General features: G+C 34.4%; 1 protein-coding gene across 1 annotated transcript in view; it reads left to right on the top strand.

Annotated features, from left to right (window-relative positions):
* Nucleotides 1–3,133: 3,133 nt before the first annotated feature.
* The window catches only part of LOC129228388 (serine proteinase stubble-like), a 99,943-nt gene continuing 82,753 nt past the window's right edge, over nt 3,134–20,323 (top strand). The window contains exon 1 of the mRNA XM_054863066.1: nt 3,134–3,218. Within this exon, the coding sequence (XP_054719041.1) occupies nt 3,134–3,218 (85 nt within the window). The remainder of the gene's footprint in view (nt 3,219–20,323) is intronic.

The raw sequence follows: 20,323 nt of genomic DNA, 5'->3' as shown, positions 1-20,323 counted from the left end.
AAAACGATTTTTGCAAAAAAATTGCTATTTTTCGTAAATTTAGCCTCTTTGTGGCACGTGTTAATATCATCGAAATGACTTGAAACTTTTCAAATCACATTTTCCAGTCTATTGGCACATTTTAGGGGGATGCCGCAAAACATTAGTTGAAAAAAGTTTTTTCCTATGTACCTTGTGACCACCCTACTGGCCATCCATGATTTTTTTTTTTTGATATCTATCTATCTATCTTTTTAAGTATAACTCAACTCAGCGGCGCAATAGCCTATGGGCCCCAACGCCTACTGTGACTGTGGCCATCTCAGATTTCGTCACCGGGGGCTTTGGGGTGCAAAGTCAGATGTTCCGATTAGATGGTCAACCGAACGTGATCGTGGAACAACCAACAATGCTTGTTACCATTTTATCGACCCACTGCAAGGAGTCGAGCGTGCCCAAGAAGGCTGTGCCCAACACGGGGATCAAACGGGAATGAAAGTGTGAAGCGCTCCCCCACTGGGCTTTATCTATTTACTGTCAGTACCCGCACGGCGATGCCCTTGCTAAGAGTTTAAAAGAAGTCCGTTGAATTAAAAAAAAAAATCCACCCCTCACCCCCCGCTTTAAAGCCAAGTTCGCTTTACGTTACGCGCACGGTGGCTGCTTAAATAGATTTGGCACCGATATTAATTAATCTATATCTATCTTTTTCGTATTTTCTATACCTATTTCCAGTTGCGTTTTGTGTCATTCACCTTTTTCGCCAAAACTGCCGCCTTAAAAAAAATTCAAAAAAAAAAAAAAAAAATCCACGGTCCCCCCTTTCGCTGTTTTTACGCCAAGTTCGTCGCCTACGGTGGCTGTTTAAATAAGTTTGGCAGCGGTATTAATTAATCTATATCTATCTTTTTCGTATTTTCTATACCTATTTCCAGTTGCGTTTTCTGTCATTCACCTTTTTTCGCCAAAACTGCCGCCTTTAAAAAAAATTAAAAAAAATCCCCCCCCCCCGTTTTTACACCAAGTTCGCCGCCTTCGGTGGCTGTTTAAATAAGTTTGGCAGCGGTATTAATTAATCTATATCTATCTTTTTCGTATTTTCTATAACTATTTCCAGTTGCGTTTTGTGTCATTCACCTTTTTGCGCCAAAATTGCCGCCTTCGGCAGCTATCTAGCAATACGATCTATCTCTAATTTTTTTTTATCCGTCTCTATTTATTTTAACCTTCCCGCCCATTTCCAAATCTAAACAAAGATCATTGAAAAAACCGCGCTTTATTCATTTAATTAAATAGCTCAAAAAAAAAAAAAAAAAACTCTCTCCTTGTTCCCCGTAGTGTGCAAGGAGTAGCGTTTGAAAAAAAAAAAAAAAAAAACTCACTACTTTAATTAAATCAAGTGCTCATAAATATGGAACGTAAAATAGATGCAGCGAAACTTCCGGCGAGGGAGGGTGATTAAAAAAAGAAAGAAATGAAAATCCTAAACAAACAAACAAACAAACAAAAAAAAAAAAAAAGCAAGTGCTGAATTTTTGGGATTTAAAAAAAGCCAAAAGGGTCTAAATTTTAATTTTGATTCATGAAATAGTTCTTTTCTTCCCGTTGTCGGGAAACTTCGCTTTTTTTTTTTTAAATTTAAACCTGAATGTTTTACATGCTCATTTGACCCTACTTTTTTTTTTTTTCGAGGTGGACCTTTCAATGCAGCTAGTTTGATATAAAAGCAAGTGCAATGAAACTACACTATCTGCCTTCGATAAACAACGTACAGTGAAATTCCGTTACAAACGAATACCAATACAACGAAATTTCCGTTTCAAATAACTACATTTTCAGCCCTATATAACTGCCATTACATTATTTGAATTCCATTACAACGAAATTCCCGTTACAATACAACGAACAAAATTTGCGGTCCCTTGAAGTTCGTTGTAACGGGATTTCTGTGTAGTTCGATACCATTGGCACATCTCAAGGGGAAGGGAAAGTCCGAATCTTCCTCCCCCATGTCCTTCCGTTCGAACATGGAACGAACACCCCCGCTGCTTCTATTCTGATTCCACTTCCCCGAACACCACAGCGACCTCTATCGCGGTCAGTGGGGCACGCACACCTGTTGCCTCCGTCCAGTCCAGTCGTAACCCAAATCGTCCGCAGGAGGGAGGGTGCTTCGAATCCTCGGCAACGTTCCATTTCATTGTTTCCACGCGCGCCGCGGCAACCAGCATCTGCTGTTTGTTTTGACTGCTAATCGGTTCAGATGCAAAATTCCACAGATGTCTTTTAAACTCCGATCAGCTGTGTTGTTGTTTGTCAACTTTCCCTTACCAAGCAACAATCGTTCAAAATCTTTTGACATTTGAAAATACTGTTGTGGTCAAGTCTTCATAACAGCCTGTTATCTTCACTGCTGAGGTAACTTTTAATGCAAATACAATCACTGTGTGTCACTCTTACCATAGAGTTTTTTAACCTCACTTTGTTATTTCTTGAGTGTGATTGTTACTTCATTCTAAAAACTTAAGTGCACTCTGCATTAGAACATTGTTAAAGCTTGTTAAATTGCATTTTAAACCAAGAGACTGACTGATTTATTATTCTACGATTCCAGCTGATAATTTCGACACTGACTGATTTAATTATTCTACGATTCCAGCTGATAATTAAGGCATTAACTAATCTTATTATTCTGGATTCCAGCTGACAATTTGGACACTGACTGATTTAAATATTTGAGGTTCCTAGCTCATTATTTAGACATTAAGTGATTTATTATTCTGCGATTCCAGGTGACAGTTTCTCAAGAACCAAATCACTGATTTCGTTTTAACAGTGTGTCTTGACAGCCAAAAATTGAATCGTTACACATGTTTTCACTTCAGCTGTTATTTTCGGAACTACCTAGTAGTTTTTAAATATAAAGTGCTGAAAATTCATAACCAAAACCCAACAAACGTTTGATTAAAATATAGTGCCTTAGAACGCTGGATGTTTGCATTCTGAAGTTCCAGTGTCTTCAACTCTTTAGAATGACTTTTTGAACCACTGTGCTTCTCTCGAATGATTTGATTCGTATCAGATCGAAATGTTTCGTCCCTCTTTGGTTTGTTTAAGTCTCCTGATATTAATCAGGGTGGCTAATTCTGCATACATGCATTTCACCACAACCACAGCTGGTTATCACGCCACAGAAGAGATCTCGACGACAACAGAAGCAAGTACAGAAACTACTTCAAGTAAGTTGCTTTTGAATAATTCTTCTATTTCAAGTATTTGTTTCAGTGAATAAAAACTGGAAATGACTGAGCTGGCGGTGTATTTCATGTATGATTAATATGCAAAGGTAAACGATTTTCATTCAGTAAGATGAATTATGTTCAATTTATTATGTGCACTGTGCACCGAACAGGGACGTAGCCAAGGTCTCTAACGCAGCCAAAATTATCTTCTGGGGGGAAGGGGGTGAGAAGAACGTCTTCACATGTATATAAACTACTGTACAGTTAACTCCCGATTATCAGTGGTCGAACTATTCTCTGGTCTTCTCCCAATTATTTTTATTTTTTTTTAATTTTAACGATCATTAAATGTTTTTAAATTGTGTTATTGTTCATTTTCAGCTTTTACATATGCATATTTTTTACATTCAATGTTAGTATATGCAATGTAACAATGTTTTTATCTATAATTTAAATGTATGTGTGAGTCAACCGACGCAAAAACGTGTTTTATAAAGGTTCATTTTCCAAATAATTCTGAATAATTTGAACATATGATTCACTGGATTACTGGCAAAATATCGCACTTTCGCCAAATTTAAACCAGGTTCGAAAAATCATTTTTTTCGCCAGACTTATCGCCAGCGTAGTGACCAAAAGCTTTGCGATACATTTCAAGTGGTCGCCAAATTATTTCATCAATCAAGTCTAAATTTAACTTGACATCTATTCCGCCCCCCTCCCAAAAAAAATAAAGACGTTAAAGACCCCTTTTGAAAGTTCTGAATGCGAACAAAAGGAAAGGTGCACAACTAGACCCCACTCAGTCTACATACAAAATTTCGACCTTCTTACCAATATTTCTTCCGTCCATGCTTCGCGTTTTGATACATATTCACGTACGGACGGGCCGAAAAAACTACTCAATATTCATTTGAGGGATGAGAAAAATGGAAATTTAGGCCGAAATTAAAGGGGAAAGTTTTCCATGATTACAATACTTCCTTTACCATGTAAAAGAAAGTAAAAAGCGATAACGCTGAAAATATTTACATACTATTGAACGAATTACAACGCAATTGAACAAATTACAGTTTATTAAGCTTTACCTCGGTGTTTTTAGTTTTGTTGAAAAACGATGTCGCACCTCCAGTGCATAGGTTGTTTATTTTTTGAGAATTGCTTCATGTATATAATAGTAAAACTTTTAAAATATTTCGATTTATCAAAATTCATTTGCATGATGTTTAGTGTGAAAGAAAAATCTGGTAACAATAAACTGAAAAAAATTTGAAATTATAACTTTAGCAGCAGTTCTTGATTGCGAAAATTGGTAATTTGTCAGAAATTACTTTTTAGTTTATAATTATTTTTTTTCCTTTGCCTTCGTTGTTGCTTTAATTGAACTTAGTTACCGTGGACACTGATAATTTATTTAAAGAAGCGAAATAAGATTTTGAAGAATTAAAACCTGTTAAGGACGACAACGTAACATTTTATGAAAGCGCAAATGATCAAAACTCATGTATAAACTGCATCGCTTACTCCCAAGTGTTGGGAGTGCTTCCCTACATCAAGAAACAACATGGTTGGATATAATGAAACGGCTTTAGGTATTTGACTTAAAAAATAAAAAAAAAAAAAACATACTGGTAGCTTCAATCAGTTTAGAATCAAAATATTGTTTTCCGATTTTATAGTAAATTGTAAATTCATAAATTATATATTTTTTTAAAGTTTAAATGTTAAAAATTTCAAATCACAAAACCTCAGATTTTTTTTCCCGTATCAGTGCCCTAGTTATTAAGTTACTCAATAGAGAGCGCAACTTAATCAAATGTTCTGTATACATAGTTTAAATAGCGTCCTCTATTAGGTAACTTGATCACAAGATTGGCAAATCTTCTGCAATTAAGTTTGCTTATTGCTTTCACTTAACCATGGCCTAGACATCCGATCTAAATTCGTTTTGTGATGGGTTAATACAGTCACGTGAAGTAATCAAATGTAAATTAGCAAATGCACATGTAATTGCTGCTTATTTAAGTTATCATTTTATTTCTTTAACATTTTTTTTTTCTTTTCACCCGAACTTTGATTTTGTAATTCTTTGGGCCTTCATTTCACTTTAAAAGTGAGGAAGAATATTGGTTGCGTATTAAAGTTCGGTAATTATCGATTTCTTGTTTATTTTGGAGCTATGATTTTCACGAATCACTTAAATAAAATGTTAATAGAATTTTCGACTGCACTTCTGCACTCTACCTTTCTACAGCAGTACAGAGGGGCACATATAAACACGATTTAAAAATGCAGAACAAACATCATAGATTATACTTCAAAGAAAAGCACTTTGGTATAAATTATGTGCATAGGTTCTACCAATTGGTTTAAACTCTTCCATGGTAACAAACCATGAAGAGTTTATTACCTATGCTGTGTCAGTTTACATTTTGCATAAAATGTGTCATTAAGAAAATATTTTTTTCCCAAATATATAACTATGTTTACTGCCAAACTTTTTGTCTCGTAGCCTGTTCTAATCACTAAATAGACACGAAAGGAACTTATAAGATTGCATAATATGAAGAATATTTTATTATGTAAAGATTATTCTTGTAACAAATTGTTTTTCATCAATTTAAAAATAATTTTAAACTTCAGTTTTAAATTTTAAACAAAAATATTCCGTATCTTTTTATTTTCTGTAAGTATTATATAACACTAAATTGTTGACGACCTATTTAGTAACAAAAGAATGGTAATAATAATAATAGTAACAATAGTAATATAAAAAATGTAAAAAATAAACCCCAATGAATATTTAATAATAATGATAATAATAACAATAAATTTACAAACTGATTTACTTCCTAAATAACCAAACCTAGACAAGCTATAAGTTTTAAGGATGCATTTTGTATGTTCTTAAATTCTCTATACCTATAGTAATACAGAATTAGTTTTTATCTGAAGCCACTAACATATTAAAAAACTTTAGGGGTATTTTCAGACGGATTGGGGGAAGTGCTGGCAGTAAAAACATTTTCTGCACCCCTGGAGCGAAAGAGGAGAAATTCTTGGACTGGGGTACAACGCCAGAAACCCCTTTCTTTTTATTTATTTTATTTATTTATTTTTTTCTGGGGGGGGAGGGTGTAATGAAAAAAAGGTTCCGTAAAACCTCGGAACAAGTGCCTGCAATTTCAATTGATATTTGGAACATTTTAAATGTTGTTTGGAACTTATATAGGTGAACATATTATTTGTGTCTTTAATCATATGTATGTCGTAATCGTTACTATAATTTTTAATTACTTTAAAAATATAGAACAAGTATGTTTCGCTTTCGGATTAAAATAGAATTTAAAAAAATCTTTCTTCGGGATGACGCCTTGAAATCTGCTAAGTTGTAATTGTATGATATTTACTAGTATTTATCAGGACCTGATCACCCAAAAAGCTCGCGAAGTTTGAACTTCCCCTCATTATTTTTAGGGGGCTCCAAACCAAATATGACTATAAAACTGTGCTTAACAATTCAAGTTTCTGCTTTTGACTGCGTTTTCTAAAGAGATTACAAATATTAGAACTTGCTAAACAAAAATGCTTGAAAGAATTATATAATAGTGAGGACACATTTGATAAAATACAGCCATAAACTGGATTTTTAATTGTGGGATTTGGTTCAAGTCTGTTACAATGTACTTTTATGACATTTAATTTTTTTTTTTTTTTTTTTTTTTTTTTTTTGTGAAGTGTCAAATATGATTCAACCTTTTACTGCCCATACTGCTGAAAATTCAAGTGCAACATGTGTAATAAACAAAATTTCTGTCAGTCAGCTAAGTGGAATAAACTTAAATTTGATATTTGATTTCTGCTAATCCACTTAGCATTAGTCAGTGTTGTATCGATGTGCATAGAGCAGGGTTCGAAAATATCGATATTTTGATATATATCGGATATTTTGATATGTATCTGATATTTTCACTCAGCACAAACGAAAGTCTTAGAAATAGTCAATGTATCCTCAAATCACTCCTTATTTTCTTATGTTATTGTTACAATTTGTAGACTTAAAATTAAGTTTTCCTTCATTATTTTTATCTAATACTAGCAAAAATACCCGGCGTTGCCCGGGTCTGTAATAGTTATGAGAAACAATCGTTACTTGCCCTTGTTTTCTGTTTTAAGCGAAAGAATTGAAAACAAACCTTTTTGGCGTGATTAAAAATCGAGCTTCTTCCTTACTCATAAAACTAAAATAGCAATAAGTATAAAGAACAAAATAGTATTCATTTAGAAACGAAAGCACGACGTTTAAGCGTATACAAATTTGAAGAATTTCCGAAATATGAAATTATACTTTACATGTTTAAAAAGATTTATCTGTTAGTACTTTTTTTACATCTAAAACCTTCTCTGTATGGCTATTGATGTACGAACTGTTTTAAAAAATGTAGCCGCTCGTGTTCCCTTTACACTTGCTTTAGTTTTTTTGGGAAATTTCAATTATTGTGGGCACTTGGTGCGGTTTAAAATGTTACCAAATTTGCGAGAATCATTTTGGGACACCTTCGATAATACTCCCCCCTCTTACTAATTTTTATTATACAAATATTGTCGCCAGATGCAGAGATACTTTTGGTCAAAATAAAATGGCGCTATACGGTTTCAACCGAAATGTTTCCAAAATAAGTAGTAAAATTTGGCGATTGTTTGAAATTGTGCAAAAATAAAAATTTATGGAAGTTATTTTGCTCTTTATGGATTTGCCTTATTTACAGGGCCGATCCTAGCAGGTGTGCAGAGTGTGCACCGCACAAGGGCGGCCAAAGCAAGGGGCGGCCTCAGGCCGCATCATATAATTCTTTTAATTAAGCAAAATTTTCCTCAAGAATTTCTCAAAAGATAACTTATAATAAGTCAAATAAATGTGCTGAATTTTAAATGTTGTCAAAGTAAGTGCCGATTTCCCGACAGCATAGCATAGTTTAAGAAAAATAGATTGTTAGGGAACATTGTGTTGGTTCATTGTCCATTAATATCTACTCTTTACACACATACTTCATTTGGTTGCAAAATTTATGATAGAACCGGTAATCAGGCATGGATACAGGGGAAGGGAGATGAGTGAAATTGCCCCCTCCTGAAGCATGAAAGGGTGCCTTCTAAAAGGAGCAATCAGGGCCCAGGGCGGCCGCTAATGTTTACCCCCCAAGCTTTTATAGACCTAAACAATGAAGACATATTTTATGTATTATTTAAAAAAAACTATACTGATTAGATACTCTCGCAAGCATTTCAAACAACAAATTCTGTTTTCAACAATCGCGGATGCGTGAAGAGACAGTGGAAAATTGCGACTCAAATGAGAGTCAAACATACATGAATGACCAACTAAAATTTTGTAATTTTCCCCCTTCACAGCATTTTTTTCAAATTAAAATCACGAATGATCTGTCCCGGGTAGTAAATTTAAACGTAGCTCCAAAACGAAGATCCAAAAGAATGCCATGACCTCTTTGACGAGACTAAAGAAGGCTTAAAATGGCTTTTTTAGGACTTTAATTTCGGGAAATTTTGCTGTTTAAACCACCGATCTTAAGGACCCAATTAAATCTCTGATTCACCCCTTCCAACTTAACTTAATGAAACATAGCCTGAAAATACTGACTTTAAAATCCAAAATGTGTTTTCAGAGGACAGCCCTTCTTAATGTCATCAAAAATTGCTTAAGGACATTTTTCGTATTTCTTTTTCGAAATTTTTGCGATGGAGGGCCCCGAAATCCATTCTCAAACATTACTACCAAAGATAGTCTCAATTAGCGTCTTTAGAGAGGCCCGTAATCCCACCCCCTCAGTTTGAAATTGACTTTAGTTTCAAAAAACAGTTCGGGAGGGCACATTGAATCCCCGCCCGCTCTTTGTCCCATCGTTGTCAAACAATGCCTTACGATTTTGGGACTTCAATTTCTAGAAAACTCTGGAGGAGAACTGCCTGGCTTATGTAACTTCTTACGGTAATAGGGCATATACCCATCAATCGTCGAAGTGAGGTGGATAAAAGTCTATAGTTGTGCTTTTCAGATATTAATATCGAAAAATATCCGAAAGATCCGCTGAAGCTTCCCAGTTTTGTTAACGTCACCAAAGATAGCATAAAATTGCGGTTTTAGAAGTATCCGCTTGGGAACTCTAACCCCTTGGGGATAGCCTGAATTTGCGTTTTAAACTTCAATTTCGAAAACTTTCAATGAGAGATGATTGAATCTCACTCCCTTTAGCAACGTCAACAAAGATGACACAAAACTGCTTGTTTAAAACTTCAGTTTCGGAAAATTTTCGGGAAGAGTGCCAATATTTCCTAAGCTACGGTCACAAATAAAGCTTCCAAATGATTTCAATTTTGAAAGAATTTTAGAAGAGAACTCCAACATTACATTTCCCCTGAAGTCTTTAAAAAGTTCCTAAAATAGCGATATTTGATGTCAATTTCGAAAATTTCTCCATGCACCTTGAATATACCCGACTCTCTTTTCCTTGCAACCAAACACAACCAAAGATTACTCAAACTATTTTTTGTACGCCAATTTCGATAATTTTCTGGGAGCAATCCCCCCTTCCCTGATTCCCCCTCCTCCGTCCTTTCTGTGATCACCGAAGACAGACTGTAAAATGCGTTTTTACGACTAGTAAGTTTGGTATCTATTACTTTCTTCAAAGATATAAATTGTACCTAAGGAGTTTCTTACTACAGTAGACCCTCGTTTTACGCGGTTTCGATTATACACGGTTTAAGATTTGACACCTTTATTTTATTTTACGTGGATGCGGCAATGCAAACAGATAAAATTTTCCCCTCTTATAAAATCCAAACTCCTAAATATTGCAGATTACACGTAATAAACTGAATTTTGGCGTGCTAATAATCGAGCTTGGGCCACTGAAGACATTTTATGCGATTGGTTCCAGAGCTCTTTCCAGAAGTAAAGTTATTAAACACACACAGTTCAGAACTCACTGGAAGAAGAGCTTTTAGGAGTGACAAAGGCGGTCAAAACCAACTAGGATACCGACATCGATGACACACATCCAAAAACGTTCACATTGAAAATTTTGAGCCATTCCTAGATAATAGAAATGATCTGTCTGATTTGTTAGTGAAGGAAAAATTCTATCATGGAAATGACGCAAGTGGTCATGGATGCTTTAAATGCTCTGCAAAGGATTACAGAGAAAAGTTCTTAATGACTGCCAAATGACTATCATAGCCCGCTCCTCTTTATAAACAGAAAACGAAATTAATATATGTTTTCTTTATGCACGTTGTGCAAAGAAGTCGATATAAGTACACATTAAACTTATTACACAATTAGTCATCACTAGAATGAATTATTTTGTCATTTACGGTACCAAACCTCTATTTTAACACTAGTATTAGGTCTCAATTTACGCAATTTCGATTTACGCGGCATTTTCGTGGAACTTAACCCCTGCGTAAAACGAGGATCTAATACTGTATAAAACTTTTCTTCCTTTTCCTTTTTCCCCTTTTTTTTTCTTTTTTAAATTAGAACTTGATATATAAATTTGAAGAAATATTTATATGGACATCAAAGATTAGTCAAAATATGCAAATTACTCTTGAGGGGCGGCACATTAGGTGTTTGCACACGGGCGGCCGACACCCTAGGATCGGCCCTGCTTATTTAGTTGCTGGATTATTTTACACAGTAAAAAAAGTTTTTAAAAAAGATTCTTCGATTGGCGATATTTTGCTTCATGGTGTAAGCTGAGAAACATTATTACGTAGCCTTTGGCTTCAAAAACAGCGAGAGTTGGAAAAACTACCAAATGCATCAGCTACTGAAGCTTTCTGCAAAAATTTTCGCGATATTTCTGCTGATTGATCGGATAATGAGTAAGTGTCCAATCGGCATAAATAATAATAAAAAAACCATTAATTACATTTAAGTTCCATTTAAATGGAAAATGATCAGCCAAATCTATTTATTTGTAGCCAATCTTGTGGAAAAACGTTACTTTAAGATTTGACTTGAGAAAAGCCTCAAAAAGTCAGACGAAACACAAAAATATTCAACAATACAACCATTCTAGCTATCGACTGGGAGTTGAGATGATACACTAAATAATGAATTGGATTGATAAAAGCCTTCGAACAGGGAACAAAAAAGCTCATTACTCGTTTTTTATACCACTTAGAAACTTCGAACAAATGCTATCTTCAGCAGAAAAATTAGCGCTTTCGATAGACACATAATGTTAATATGTGCCCGTTTTTTCTACCCCCATATTGGGGCATTTGTGCGAAAATTTGGACAAATTAGAATAAAAAAGGAACTATCAATCGGATTTTTTTCGAACTGGTCTATAAACCTTCCCAATACCAAACCGAACAAACGGTGAAAGTTTCAGCCAAATCTGCCGGGTAGTTTCTGAGATCTTAGGGAACAAATTTACCAAACTTCATTTTTATATATATAGATTTCATTTTACATTTTTAACAAGTTTAATGAAGCTAATTTAGCATAGTTATATGATTCAGAAATAAAAAATATGCCTTAGTCGGTGCAACACATTTTCTTTTTTTCTGACCAACGTTTAATATTTAATTAGACACTTTTAATATGAATTAAAATTGTTACATTACTAATAATAAAAATGAATGTAAAATAAAAAAAAGGAATATTATGTTATGTTGTTGTATTAATGGTGTATTAATACAACATAAAAATATAGTACAATAACTTTTTGGTTATTTTTAATACTAATGAACAATGTTACTATGACTAAAAAAAATTTATATTGAAAATACCGTAGTTGAAAAAATAAATAAATATCAAAGTATCACAATATTTTCAAAATAAATATCGGATATATATATCATGATATATATTGAATGATATATATCGGCGAACCCTGGCATAGAGTGTTTAGAAAAATTTCCTATAACAAAAAGTGTGGGGCCCTAAAAGAGGACCGAGCTTCCCCTAATTTCAGAGGATAATCGGATCCTGAGTATTTTTAACATCAAACCATTTTTAAATGATATAACACCTGACTCATTTAAAAGATTTCGTGATTCATCTTTTTAGGGATGTATGACTCAACCATGAGTCATTTATCCCGAAAGGGATTCTTGCCAAGATGCCCATGACTCATAAATCCCTACGGTGCAAAAATTCAGGCCGTTCAGTCAGAGTTACTGTAATTATCAAAAAGAACCACCCTGAAAAGAACCACGAAGGGCCACACAAGTTCTCAGCAGGTGTCTTTCAGCGAGGCACTTCTCTTCTCTTGACAATCGCTCGCATGCTCAAAGACGAATGGAGAATTGGAGGTAAATAGAGAGTTGACCATTGAGAAATGACACCTGCGAGCCGGAGATTCTAAAGTTCAAAAGATCACAAGCGACAGCTAATTCTTTAGACATCCAGAGTTCTGTATGAGGCGACACGAATCGTCGTTTTTCTTCTGTCTCCGGATCAAATTTGTGTTCCTTGTGAATTCTAAAAGCAGCTCCTATGTAGAAAAGTGTCTTCTTTCTCTGCTGCGATACGTAAATAATAATTATTTTAATTAGCTGTTTGCTTTACCGAGTTTGAATAAGTCTGCGTATTATCATGCTGCCGTCAGAATATATCTGGAAGTAGTTATTACGCTCAAATTATAATACGCAAGTTGGAGCATGTTCAGCACAACAATAATTAGTTTCTATTTTTATCTCACCGTTTAACTGGTTCGCTGTAATGCGGAAGTTTTCGGTGTTTTGTTTGCGTCCAAAGAATATGAAATTTGAATTTTATCAATGAAGAGCTTCAAATCAAACATTTCGAAATCGAAGAAAGGTTCCCGTTTCGGGCTGTATCAAGTAAAAGCAGGCATATTGACCTGCACGTTACAGCTCTGTCAGGGCTGCCAATCTTGGAGGAAGAATTAGAGGAGCATCAGTGGTGATTTTGAGGAGCAATTTGAAATTTTGCGAGCAGTTTGGTATTTAGTATAAAAATCAATAAAAATAACTAAAATCATTGTCTAAAATTGTTTTAGAGCTTTAACAATCATTTTAAGCAGTAGTATAAAAGTAATTAGCGGTAACATAAGCGAAGCCAGTTGGCAATCCTGGCTCTGTGCTTCAGTACTAAACGTGCAATAAACAAACTGTTTTGTCTAAGAAATCAAACATACGTGCGTGATTTCATTGATTAAAAAAAAAAAAAAAGTAAATTACATTTTTTAAATTCAGTATAATCTCGAAAAAATACAGTATAATCGCCCTTCAAAGGGCACAAAAAGAAAGAAAGAAAAACGATGGTACACAGATTTACGAGTTTAAAGGAAAAAAAAAGCGAAGTCGCACAGGTTTGTGAGCGCAATAATAATAATAATAATATGTAATAATAATAATAAAATAAGAGAGTTGCACAAAAAAAAAGATAAATAAATAAAACTTAAAAAAATGCTTTCATTCTTGAGGCCGCAAGGCGCATAAGCAGTCCCGACGAGAGGCCATGTCGGCCTAGTCAGAAACTAGGTGCCCGAGCGTTGGGAGGGGGGAATAGCCGGCGACACAGGCGCAAGAAAAAGAAGAAAAAAGAGAAGAAGAAAGAAAAAGTAAAAAAAAAAAAACAAAAACCTCCGAATAATAGAAACCGTAAAGATTAAGTAAAATTTACTCTTTTGGTATTCACTGTTGCGGCAATAAAAATATTAATTGTTTTCCAGTAAGCAGTTTTGGTTTTTTTTCCTCCCCCCTTCTTTTCTTCCTTCTTTCCCCCTTTTTTCTTCTTGTCCCCCTTTCCCTTACTTTTTCTCATTTTTTTGGGGGGGAGGGGCCGACTACACAACTGAAAAGGGGCCCTCCTTGGTGCTCTGGAGCACTGCGCATAGACGGGAGGGCGGATCGGCCATCAGGCTCAGGGCCGGATTTAGGGGAGGGCAGGCGGGGCTACTGCCCCGGAGCCTCCACAGCAAAGGGGCCCCCACAATAAAAATTTTACAAAATATCCTAAATTTGACGTGTCAGCCAATTTTACGTTTTTTCTCCCGGACTTTTTTTTTTTTTTTTTGTATTTCTACAAAGAATGTATTTCTAAATATCATATGAAAATAACCTTAAAAGTACATAAAAATGAAATGTATGTTTAGATATAAATACGAAACAGTAATTTTAAGTTTTTAAATTATAATAATAATAATAATATAAAAAAATAAATAGCAGTAACTTCAGGATGTATTTACTATTAAAGTGCTGACCGAAAATATCGGATATACACATATGTATCAAAATATCCGGATATATATATCAAAGTATCGGATATTTTCAGAAATATGATGATCTTTTCGAACCCTGATTAGGGGCCTGCACTCCTTCGTTGCCCCGGGGCCTCCACACTTCCAAATCCGGCCCTGATCAGGCTGATGGGCCGGCGGGCCAGGCCGCCCCTGTTTGCTACTGTAAAATTACATACAAGAAAGTAATAAAAAAGTATTCTGATGTTGGAGTGAATAACACTCGCCGAGTGTCACGAAATGATTTCGTAAGATGAAATAAGATACACTTTGGAGATAAATTAAAACGAATAAGTGTTGTTGCAATCGCTAAGCATTTTCCGGATAATCCGAGTTTTCAGTCATTCGAGGTAGCATGAACCCCAATTACCTCGGATTTTCTGGACTCTATAATTTTATTTCAAAAGTAATAGAATAGCGATGTTATGTGCAGGTCAAAATGTCTGATTTTCTGTAGAATAATCCACTATTTGTTTCTTTTTGAAACGTACCCCAAAAAATATTCAAAGATTCTGTAGTAAATTCGGAGGATATTTTTTGGAATCGAGAACTCTAATAAAAAAATCCGATGTCAACGAATGTGTCCTGCAGGCGACAGGTAAACTTAATTTTAAAAATAACAATTAATAAAATATACGATTTTTTTTTAACTTGACAAATGACACGAGTAATATACTTTCACAAGGTCCAGTAATTTTTTAAATATGAGCCCTAAACATTTTCTTATACAGTAGACCCCCGTTTTACGCGGGGGTTACGTTCCACGGAAATGCCGCATGAAACGAAACCGCGTAAATTGAAACCTAATAGTAGCATTTAAATAGGGGTTAGATTCCGTAGATGAAAAAAAAAAAAAAACTTCATTCTAGTGATGACTAATTGTATAATAATTTTAATGTGTACTTATATCAATTTTTATGCACAACATGCATAAAGAAAACATAAATTTATTTTGTGTTTTGGTGGTTTATAAAAAGGAGCTGGCTATATCAGTCTTTTGGCAGTCATTAAGAATTTTTCTCTGTAATTCTTTGTAGAGCATTAAGACATCCATGATCACTTGTGTCATTTCCATGACAGAATCTTCCTTCACTAACAAATCAGAATGATCATTTCTATTGTCTACGAATGGCTCAAAATTTTCAATGTGAACGTTTTTGGTTGTGCGTCACCGACGTCGGTATCCTCGTTGGTTTTGGCCTCCTTTGTCACTCCTAAAAGCTCACCTTCCAGTGATTTCTGAACTGTATGAGCTTAATAACTTTACTTCTGGAAAGAGCTCTCGAACCAATCGCATAAAATGTCTCCAGTGGCCCAAACTCGATTATTAGCACGCCAAACTGCAGTCTATTACGTGTAATCTGCAATCTTTAGGAGTTTGGATTTTGAAAGAGGGGAAAATTTTATCTATTTGCATTGCCGCATCCGCGTAAAATTGAAACTCATACGCGTAAAGTAAAATAAAGGTGTCAAATCTGAAACCGCGTATAATCGAAACCGCGTAAAATGAACCCGCGTAAAACGAGGGTCTACTGTAAGGTGAAGAAATAATAAGGTGAAGAAATAGTAGTTCAAAATATTGATTTATGTTTTCAACAAGGATTTGAAACAGAACTTCTAAATACAGTTTACAAGCGCCGAGTGGTCTTGAATTTCATTTTTCATTTTCTGTTTTATCGCTAGGGTAGACTGGAGCACGTTTACGCGGATTTTTTACAATGAATTTTCTCATTTTTATGTTTTAACTTGAGAAATTTTAGACATTGCGGTTTTATGAAGCAGTTGATGGAGTCAAAACTGGTATATTCAGTTGTTGCTCAGCTTGTGTTTTTAACCGTTAAAAAAAATTACTTTTGAATTCAGGTCGGTTGCGTAAACTTGCCCTGGACACGGGGCACGTTTACGTATTTTTGTTTTGGCACCTAACGGGGTTCTGTTAGTGTTTTGAACATAATGTCTTACCATCGCTAAAATAAAGCAAATTTATTACAGACTGAATCTATACTAATATTATAAAGAGAGAGGGCGGATTATTGTGTGTTTATATGTTCGAGGTAATCTCTGGACCACTGCTCCTGTTTAAAAAATTCCTTAACTATATGAAAGGTGGTGCTTTTTTCTTGAGTGACATCAGCTATAATTCGAAAAAATCCGATCGAGCCTCCATATATCGAACTTCCACATATCGAAATGTTCTATATATCGAAATCTCAGCAAATTTCAATGTTCATTACATAGAAAAATCGTTTCTATATATCAAAAAAACCTCTATATATCGAAATTTTTTTCGAGACATTCGTAGATTTTTTTTTTCCACTTTAGACTTTGTCTCATGAAAAAATGAAAGTTAGAGGAGAAAATCATGTTCACTAAATATTGCTGAAGAACTCATAAGAAATCTGGGTTTGAGGGGTGTATAGATAGTCGTTGTTCCGTTCTGGAGTTCTTATATTCCCTCAAGTTTATTTCAAATCTTAGTTGTAACCAGTAACACTGTAAAATCAGTTTCATCAAGTTATCCTTTTTGTCTGTTAGTTAAATTATTCCTAGTCTTTTTAGCTTCAGTAAAAATCAATCAAGTTAAGTATAGATTGATTTTTTTACTTTTCTCTCGATTACATTGTTAAAACGAAAATCCCCTCATGTTGCGAATCAAGTTGAACTGCCGAAGAATGAAGATGTATGAAGACACCAAAATGTAATTTCTGTTAATTTTTCAGTTATTAACTTTCGTTTAATCCCATGCTCTCATAAATTAGAAATTGGGTTTCATGCACGAAAATTAGCTTGAACTTCAATGTTTTAGGAGATTTTTATGATAAAATAAGATTGTTTCTATATATCGAAATTTCTATATATCGAATTTTTTTCCGGCAATTTGTTACTTCGATATGTGGAGGTCCGACTATTCTTATTTATTCAACACAACAGCTTCTTCTCTCACTTCTTCAACAGCTATCCCTGGAGACCTGAGCCTATTCCATTCTGCAAAAACAAAATTCCCTAAACTATCCAGCAAATTTTCCAAAATTTGTAAGAAAAGGATGCAACTGGGTTGACTTCTTCGGAATCACTAACAAATCCAGTTTTCTTCCCTTCCGCAGTAAAAACCATGCCATTGTCACTTGGCGAGTTGAGGCTTTAATCACTTTTTTCATCTGTTGATGAGAGTTCCTAGTTCTTTCTTGTTCAGTGTCACTCTTGTAGTTTGTCCTTTCTTTTCCAAATCCCTCTGGCAGAATTTTAAAAGGTTCTGTGCTGGGTCAAAGGAGGTTATAATGTTTTGGCTAGGAGAGCTGTTGTTTTGTGAAACTGTTGAATAAAATCTCCAACGGAAGTGAAAAGTGCGACCATACTATTGCATAAGGTATTAAATAATGTTTATAAATACAGGTACTTAACAAACTCTAAATAGGTACTATACAAACAGATGTAGAACTGTTTCCACAAGTAAAAGTTTAAGAGGGTCCGGGAGATAAAATTCGTCAATTTTTGCAATTTTATTTTTAATATTTTTAAAAAATTCGTTTTTTTTTCTGCTTAAAATGCCGCTTGAATCTTGTTTCTATCTTAATTAAAACAAAAGACATAATTATTTTTGTTGCTTGCAATTCATTAATATTATACTTAACTTAAAAACTTTAAACGCGTTTTCCCTTCCTTCAAGATGCAATTTTTCCCGATTCTTTGCATTCAAACTCTTATAAGTCATGAACTGATAAAGATATAAATGAATGAAATTTGGAGCATATGTTATTCAAATGGTGGACTTGATTTTTTATTCAGCAAAGTTGAAAAAAGTGTTTACTTCAAAAGATTTGATTTTTTTAAAAAGTGTCTTAGAAATTTTCAAAATTTTCATTCAAATATTTTTTATTTAATTAATATGTTTTCAATTGCCAAATAAAAATCAAAACTTAGGTATTTGTGTTTATATTTATGAAAAAAAAATTCAAAATTGACCGAGAATATTTCGAGTTTTAACGATTTAAAACTACATCTTTTTTTTAACTAATAAAATTTAAGATTTTTTTTTTAAATATTTATATTATGATTTTGCTTCTTTAATAAATGGGGAATCACGGCAAAAAATTTCAAAACTCGAAACTGTTTAATAAATATTTTTTTAAAATATGTTCTGGACCCCTTAAGATGTTATAAAGACATGTATTAGCACAAAGGGAATAAAACGACTAATAATGCTGCCCGTGGAAGCTATCGAGCTGTTTAATTTTCATCATTGTGTACTTAATTCTGCTCCCTAGCGGAAACTGTTAGAAGTAATGTAAAAACTGTTTCCTGAAAATTAGCGCAGATCGTAGTATTTTTTTCTCGGTTTAGGTCAAAGAAGGACCCCAAGGTCAAAGTAGCCCATATTCACGACACTACTATTTATTATTGCTAATACACACATTGTAATCTAATTATTAGGGGGCTCTGCTCCTTAGGGTGGTTCAAAAAAAAAACTTTTTTTTTCAGCTAGAGTCCAAGACACCCGGTATTTTTTTTAAAACTTACTAATAGTGTTATGCTGTAAAAGTTTTAGCTTCTTTTTTAAATTTTAAAAGGGTGCTCAATGTTTTTTCAATTTAACATTAGCCGTAGCATAAAAAATATCGCAATTTTAGAACATTTAATTTCCCCAGCTGTTTTTTTTTTTTTTAAATAATTATTTTATTGCAATGTATAGGCATATTTACTCGTGTATATTATAATATGCAGCATTGTTTTTTCAGTTCAAAGCATTTTTTAACCCCTGTCTAAAAATATCGAGGGGTGTCCTGTTATCTAGCAGAAACTTTTTTTTTTACATGTATTTTTGAACCACCTTACTGCTCCTGTTCGCCATTTGCAGCGGCTTCTTCAACACCACACTTAAAGTTAAAAAAATTCCACTTAAAATTTTGGTCAAGGTGGGAAATCTCGCCTTACTTTTTTTGCGTGAACCCCGGTTAGGGTAGACCGACAACTTTGATTTTTGAAAATGGAATTCCGCCTAAGTGTTCATTCACTGGCTGGTTCACCCTGTATACCAATAGTTATCATTTAAGTATTTTTGAACATTATGTTACCTAATATTTACGCATTTAAAATGGCCTTTTTTTTTTCCATTGAAAAATGAAACACGGACGAAGAAAATATATCATCGAATACAATACATGATATTTTGCAGTAAGTTACCGCCCTAAGCCGACATGAGGCAGAAATACATAAGGCAGAAATACATAAAGGGAGCTAAGGCAGAAATACATAAAATACACCGCCAACTCAGTCATTCAATCCGAGGACTGCAGTTTCGTGCCGTTTTAGCACTCATCAGCCCAGAAGAGGAATTAACTGAGCTGGAGGCGAAAAACCTCTTATGGGAGCCAAGAGAGCCAATCCGCTTATCATTCTGCAATTCTACAATAGTTACCAGTTTGTTTGGCTCTCTTGGCTCCCTTAACAGGTTTTTCGCCTCCAACTCAGCTACTTCCTATTCAGGGCTAATGGGTGCGAAATAGCACGAAACTGCAGTCCTCGGATGGAATGATGAGCTGGCTGTGTATTTTATGTGATGTTACACCAGGGGTCTGGCCGGAGGATATTTGAGTCCGTTAACGGACCCTTCACAAAAATCCGATCAACCAAAACGGACCTTTCACAAAATCCCGATCAAACAAAACGGACCCTTCACAAAAATCTGATAAACAAGATCGGATCTGTCACAAATTGTTTATTGAAAGAGCAAATCTGAAAGCAAAATAACGCATATTTCTGTGCATAAACCGATAATTTTTGGAACCTTTTTTTAAGTCAAAT

Source organism: Uloborus diversus, chromosome 8 (assembly GCF_026930045.1).
Source record: "Uloborus diversus isolate 005 chromosome 8, Udiv.v.3.1, whole genome shotgun sequence".
NCBI classification, from domain to species: domain Eukaryota; kingdom Metazoa; phylum Arthropoda; class Arachnida; order Araneae; family Uloboridae; genus Uloborus; species Uloborus diversus.
Note: the sequence above shows the minus strand (reverse complement) of the source record. Positions and strands in the feature narration are given on the sequence as shown.